General features: G+C 39.3%; 1 protein-coding gene across 1 annotated transcript; it reads left to right on the top strand.

The window, feature by feature from the left end:
• The first annotated feature begins 848 nt into the window (after window positions 1–848).
• On the top strand, window positions 849–1,796 carry LOC121450210 (vomeronasal type-1 receptor 2-like). Its single transcript, XM_041655051.1, has one exon. It carries the CDS (start codon window positions 849–851, stop codon window positions 1,794–1,796), a length of 948 nt encoding a protein of 315 aa, XP_041510985.1.
• Window positions 1,797–6,915: the final 5,119 nt, after the last annotated feature.

The raw sequence follows: 6,915 nt of genomic DNA, 5'->3' as shown, positions 1-6,915 counted from the left end.
TACAGAAACGTATCTGCAGCCAAAACACGGACTATATATACTATATATGTGTTAGAAACAAATATTGTTATAAACTTGGAAACAATATCAACTGATAAATGAAAAATCCTGGGGATTGGAGGGATGGTTTCACAGTTAAAGACTGTTGGTTGCTCTCCAGAGTGCCAGGGTTTGAATCTCTGGCAAGCATATAGTGCAGAGACATGCAGGCAAATTGCCCATACACACACACACACACACACACACACACACACACACACACACACACACGAAAAAGAAAAAAGAAAAAAACATAACTTTTAAAATTTCTTATAACATGCATATTTGGCTTTCACCTAGGTCAACACATCCTTCAGCCTGACATAACAGTGTTCAGAGTATCGGGTAGATTCGACTGCCTACTTTCCAACACTTTTTTCTGTCCTCTAAGATGGTCAAGAATACCTGGAACGCAGTTGCTAAGAGGTCATCTGTGGACTTAACCTCCAAAGGATTTGGACACATCTCCAGGCTGTGGGGCACAGGTCTCTAATTCCAGCACTTAAGAGACAAAGATAGGTGGATCTTGGTGAGGTCAAGATCAGCCTGGGATATAGAGCAAGTTCCAGAAGAGCCAGTGATACTTGGAAAAACCTTCTCCAAAAAAAAAAAAAGAAGAAGGAAAGAAAGAAAGAAAGAAAGAAAGAAAGAAAAGAAGAAAAGAAATGAGTTGGACATTTCATCACTTATCAGCTCTCTGCTCCTGAGCTGGCAATCATTATATTTTCCCATAATTGCCTTTTCAAAAATAGATTTATAATACAGTCCATTTAACTGTCACACTAGGCCTAACACATCTGACGAACATCATGCTTATAAGTAATGTCGTCTTGGTGGTCTTTCTCATATCTCAGTTATGCATTGGTGTCATAGGAAACACATCACTGTTCATTTTATATATTTACACTTTCTTCTTTAAGCCTCATTTTAAGAAGATGATAGATCTTTTTTTCATTCACCTGACAATAGTTAATATGGTGACGATTGTTTTCATTTTGATACCAGATATTGTGGGATCCTTTGGAGTACCCAATTTTCTGGATGATGTCGGTTGTAAGGTTGTTTTATGTATATACAGAATTTCCCGCGGTCTGTCCATCAGTATCACCTGTATTCTAAGCACATTTCAAGCCGTCACCATCAATCCCGGTAATTCTCAGTGGGCTTGGCTTAAGCCCAAACTCTCAACGTGGACGTTTTCTTCCTTACTTTGCTCCTGGCTCATTAACCTGGCTATCTATGGATATATGGTTGAAATTGTAATGGCCAAAAACAATTCTACTCAAGTTGGACGTGTATATTTACATGCTTACTGTCAAAGCAAAAAATTGGGGAACCACAATTCAGGATATTTTATGAGCATCACATTCATGTATGATTTCTTTTATGTGGGCATCATGATGTGGACAAGCCTGTACATGGTAATTCTCCTCTACAGACACCGCAAGAGAGCCCAGTATCTCCGCAGCACAAGCCTCTCCAGCCAGCAATCTCCTGAGCTCAGAGCCACTCACAGCATCTTGCTGCTGGTGAGCTGTTTTGTGATCTTGTATTGGTTGAACAACTTGATCACCCTTTATGGGGTTTATGCACCTACAAAATTTCTAAATTTGGAGGCAGTTAATGCATTTTGGGCTGCATGCTATCCAACCATCTGCCCTTTTTTAATAATGAAGAATAATAAACTAATTTTGCACTTCACTTCTTCCTTTTCGGCACTGAGAATGACCTGTTTTCAACGTGCACATCGTGGATGAACTGAAACCCACACTTTCTTTGGTTTGAACACTTCTTAATGATTCCCCTGAGATGAATAATTTGAATGTGCACCTCAAATACCTGACATGACCTAGTTATAACTCAGAAATTCTGTACAATATTAAAATTCAAGGAGCAAACATTTTTCTTGAATACAACTCTGTGTTCATTATTTTGATAATTTCAGCATTTACTACAGACTCAATTTATGACACTTTGGGAAAAATAAATTCATTTTAAGTATTTGGAACAATAGTCTACTTCTCAATTTTTCTCTATTAAAATACTTCTATTCAAAAATTTAAAATACTCTTTGGAGCTTGCGTTGCATTTGATGGAGTGTTCAGTCCTAAGGAATGTCTTTTAACCATTAAACAAATAAATTTCCCTATCTTAACTGTTACCTACCTAAGGTACTGCTGTGGGTGGGACTCTTTAGTGTTATAACTGACAGGTCTATAGTGGATTCCTAGTACCATAGCTGTCTTTATTTACTGTTTCAGTATGTTTTTAGTTATTTCTTTTATTTTTGAAATTATGATATAACTACAGCATTTCTCCCCCTTCTTTTCTGCCCCTCAAACCCTCCTATAAATGTTTCTTTTTTTCTCTCTCAAATTCAAGGAACCTTTTTTCATTAAATATTGTTACATACATGTGTGTGTATGTTTGTGTGTGTGTGTCCCTAAATACAAAAACACTACCTGCTCAGTCGCTATAATGTTACCTGTATGTATATACTCGAGGCTGACCAATTGGTGTGCTCTTTCCTGGGGATGACTATTTCTCCCACTCTTGACTTTCCTTACTTGTGTACAGTTCTTTGTGTAGGATGCAGGCCTCCTAAGTGTAGTCCTCAAACTGCATCAACGAAATTTCTTTTTGCAATAATGTAAATCACTACAGAAAACCACAACCAACTGAAATACAGAAGAGTAAAGCCCAGTCCCAGTGGCTGTATGTGCAGTATGGCTTCTGCACCTAAGGCTCAGGGAACATTGATGAAGGCAGGGCAGAAAGATTAAAGAGCCCATGGGTGAGAGAATCGACTGTGGGAATGTATCACCTGGTAATATCAGAAGTTGCACCAATGGAGTATCACCAGCCTAGATGTTTAATATTTGTTGTATTTTTTTCTTTTTAAAAAAATTAATTGAAAGAGAATTACATCACTTTCTCACTGCCTTTTCTCCTTCCATCCCCTCCCAACTACCTTTTCTCAACCCTTTCCTCTCATATCCTCCCATACACTCTCAAATTGATAACCAATTTTTTCACATTATTGTTACATACATATATATGCATATATATACATACACTAATAGATATAGATACAATCTGATTGGGCTGTTTCTGTTGTTTCTATAATATTTCAGTGTTGACCATTCTGTATTGGACCACAATGAAGGGGATTCGTCCCTAGGTGAGAATAATTTTGTCCATAGGGACAAAAGCACACAGGTCACCACAACAGACGTCCTACATATAAACCCACAAAGAAACAACCACTTGACTCACAAGAAGCCAAAAATGCAGTGTAGATAGAAACAACCTTTTGACAACAATTAAATAAAGACTGATGTTTGATGGGTAGAGAAAAAATGTTGCACCCAAAAATCATTCCCAGTTAGATTTTAAAGCTTGATACAGAACCCCATATTCTGAAACCATTATAAGAAAAATAAGGGGAAACACTGCAGGATGTAGACACAGGAAATGCTTTCTGAAAAGACTCCAGGCCCTCAACATCCAATGTCAGCCATTGACAAACGTGATCTCAGATAAGTAAAAGAATTCTTGACAGCAAAGGAAAGTAAATGAAGAGACAGCACACAAATGGGACAAAACCTTTGCTAGCTATACAACTGATAGAGGATGTATAAAGAATAAACCAAGTTAGAAAAAGCTCTTCAATAAAGAAATCAAACAACCCAACCAAGGAATGAGCTACTGCAATGAACAGACAGATCTGAAAACACAGAAAACAAAAGGTCAATGAGCAGCAGGCCAGTGCTGGCCCACACCTTTAATCCCAGTACTCTACAGGCAGAGGAAAGCAGATCTCTGTGAGTTTGAGCCCAGCCTGGTCCACAGAGTGAGTTTCAGAGCATCCAGTAGTACACAAAGAAACCCTGTCTCAAAATAATAATAATAATAATAATGAGTCAATGAGCATATGTAACAATAATAACTGAAGAAGACAAGATCATGAGTCTCAGATGGAGCTGGAGAGGAACATAAGAAGCGTTGGAGGGGAAAGAGGAAGGGCAGAAATATAAATACAACACTCAAGTAGAAAATTCTAGGCAGAGATGTGGGGAGGATCTGAGATGAGTTGAGGGAAGAGAAAACATGATCAAAATATAGTGGATGAAAAAACTGAATTAAAATGTCTGTTTATTGTATACTTTTTACATGTATATGTATATTTAGATGCATTAGACATCAAGTAAATGCAAAGCTATGGTGAAATTCCATCTTACCCCAGTCAGAATGACGTCACGTTCTTCCTCCCTTTCCTCCTTCCAGACCCTCCCAGCTGCTCTTCCTCAGACCCCTCCCGTGACCAACTCTCAAGTTTATAGTTTCTTTTTCTTTATTATTATTACATAAATATGTGTGTATGTATGCACAAATACACATGTGTGTGTGCCATCGGTACTTATATATATGGGAATATATACACACACACAACATGCAGACAGCCCAACCCCAGGAAGGGAACTACAGAAACTGATCACAGCTTGGAAAATGATAGCTACCTTTACCCAGGTGTGAAGCCTAACCACATAATGGGTTGTCCAATAAAGAATGGCCAGTCCTGAAACCATGCACAGAAATAATAAACAACCCTTAAAATAAAAACTAAAAAAAGAAAAATGACCTACTTTGTGATCCAACTGTAACATTCTTTGATATTTATCCAAAGGGCTCCACATAAACATAGATCATAAAATGTTTTCTGAAGCTGGGCACGGTGGTACACACCTTTAATCCAGGAATTCTGGAGGCTGAGACATACAGATCTCTTGTGAGTTTGAGGCCTCTTTGGTCTTGAGAATGGGTTCCAGGATAACCAAAGGTACACAGAGAAACCCTGTCTAGAAAAACGTAGATAAATATATAATAGATAGATAGGTAAATAGATATAGATAGATAGATAGATAGATAGATAGATAGATAGATAGATAGATGGTAGATAGATCATAGATAGATAAATAGGTAGATAATAGATAAGTAGATAATAGAAAGATAGATGATAGATAGATAGATAGATAGATAGATAGATAGATAGATAGATATACAGACAGACAGACAGACATCCAATATTTTAAGAGAACCTGAACTTGTAAGGAGTGAGTGAAAGATCTGGGAGGAGTTAGAGGAAGACTGAGGAATGAGGGGCTGGAGCCATAACTCAGTGGTTAAGAGCGCTGGCTGTTCTTCCAGAAGACCTAGGTTCAATTCCCAGCACCTACATGGGAGCTCACAACTGTCTCTATCTACTCTTCCAGAACACCCGACACCCTCACACAGACATCGATGCAGGCTAAACACCAATGTACATAAAACACAAGTAAATAACTTTTTTTAAAAAGTGAAGAATGAAGATAATAACAATACAATATATGAATTTTTCATCATAGATCCTTCATTGAGTAACTGATGGGACCAGATGCAGAGATCCACAACCAATATTAGGTCGAGCTCTATGAATCATGTCAAAGAGAGGGATGATGGAATACATGAGCAAGGAATGTCAATATCATAATGGGGAAATCTGCAGAGATAGCTGATCCAAACTCATGGGAACTCACAACCTCTACACAGACAGCTGTGGAGCCTCCATGGGACAGAACTAGATCCTCTGCATGTAGGAGACAGTTGTATAGCTTGGTCGGTCTGAGGGGCCCCAGGCAGTGGGACCAGGGTCTATCCCTGGCACACAAGCTAGCCTTTTGGAACCCACTCCCTAAGGTGGGATCCCATGCTCAGCCTTAAAGGGGGCAGGAGGGAGGCTTGGTCCGGCCTCAAGTTCTGTACCAAGCTTTGTTGACTCTCCCATGGGAGGTCTTACCCTTTGGGAGCAGTGGATGGGACGTCGGCTTGGGGAGAGAGGAGAGGAAGGGTAGGAGAACGAATGGGAGGGGGAACTGTGATTGGAATATAAAATGAAATTTTAAAACAGAAATAAATTAAATTAAATAAAAGAATTAATAAAAAAAATATTCTGCGCGTCTTGAGAGGAGTCTTAGTGGTTAAGGGCACTATTTGCTCCTGCAAAGGATCCCTTTTCAATTCCCAGCACCTAGGAGGTGGCTCACAACTATCTGTAACTCCAGTTCCAGGGGTCTGACCCTCTCTTCTAACCTCTACCAGCGCCCGGCAGGCATGTGGAACACATACATTCATTCAAGCAAAACATTCAAATACATAAAATTAACAAAAAGAAAATATTTTTGAAGGGCTCAATAGATAGTTCACCAGTTAAGACCCCTTGCTGCTCTTCCAGAGGATCAAGGTGCAGTTCCCAGAACCCCACGTGGAGGCTCACAACAGCCAAAAGTTTGTTTGGATTCTTTGTTTTTGCTTTTGAAAAGAGGCAGCAGAGAAAGAACATGAAGTTGGGTGGGTAGGGATGTGAGGAGGATCTTGGAGGAGTTGGCAGAGAGGAAAAAACATAACCGAATATATTGTATGAAGAAAATAATTTTTAAAAAATCAGCAGGGATGAGAGAGAGAGACTCTTAAAACCCTAGACGTACACCTGGGGCTATGGACTGCCAATGGCTACTGGATCAGGAGAGTGGTTTCTCTATAGGAGAGTGGCCATTAGCAGACTGCCCAGGCCTCAGTGAATTGCCTCAGACCCGTGCGCATGGGGGTAGCACTGAGTGGATGAAATGAGTTAAGTTTTTTTAGAAGCACATGAACTTAGGAGAGAGGTGTTTGGAGGGTGCTAAGGGAAGTAGATATGATCAAGAGATGTTGTATGCAGTTTTCAAAAAAATAAACAAAATGTTAATTCGAAAATCAGCGAATATCAAAAACAGGCTTATGAGGAAAGATACCAAGGCTGGTGACTGGCTCCCACACGACATGCACAAGTGTGTACAT

The sequence above is a fragment of the Microtus oregoni genome, unplaced genomic scaffold, assembly GCF_018167655.1.
Source record: "Microtus oregoni isolate MIOR12 unplaced genomic scaffold, Mior012 000006F_ref0000085, whole genome shotgun sequence".
NCBI classification, from domain to species: domain Eukaryota; kingdom Metazoa; phylum Chordata; class Mammalia; order Rodentia; family Cricetidae; genus Microtus; species Microtus oregoni.
This window is presented reverse-complemented; position numbering and strand designations above follow the sequence as displayed.

What these genes read in the sequence shown, in the direction of transcription:
- LOC121450210 (XM_041655051.1), top strand. Translation starts at nt 849, where the DNA reads ATGCTTATAAGTAATGTCGTCTTGGTGGTCTTTCTCATATCTCAGTTA.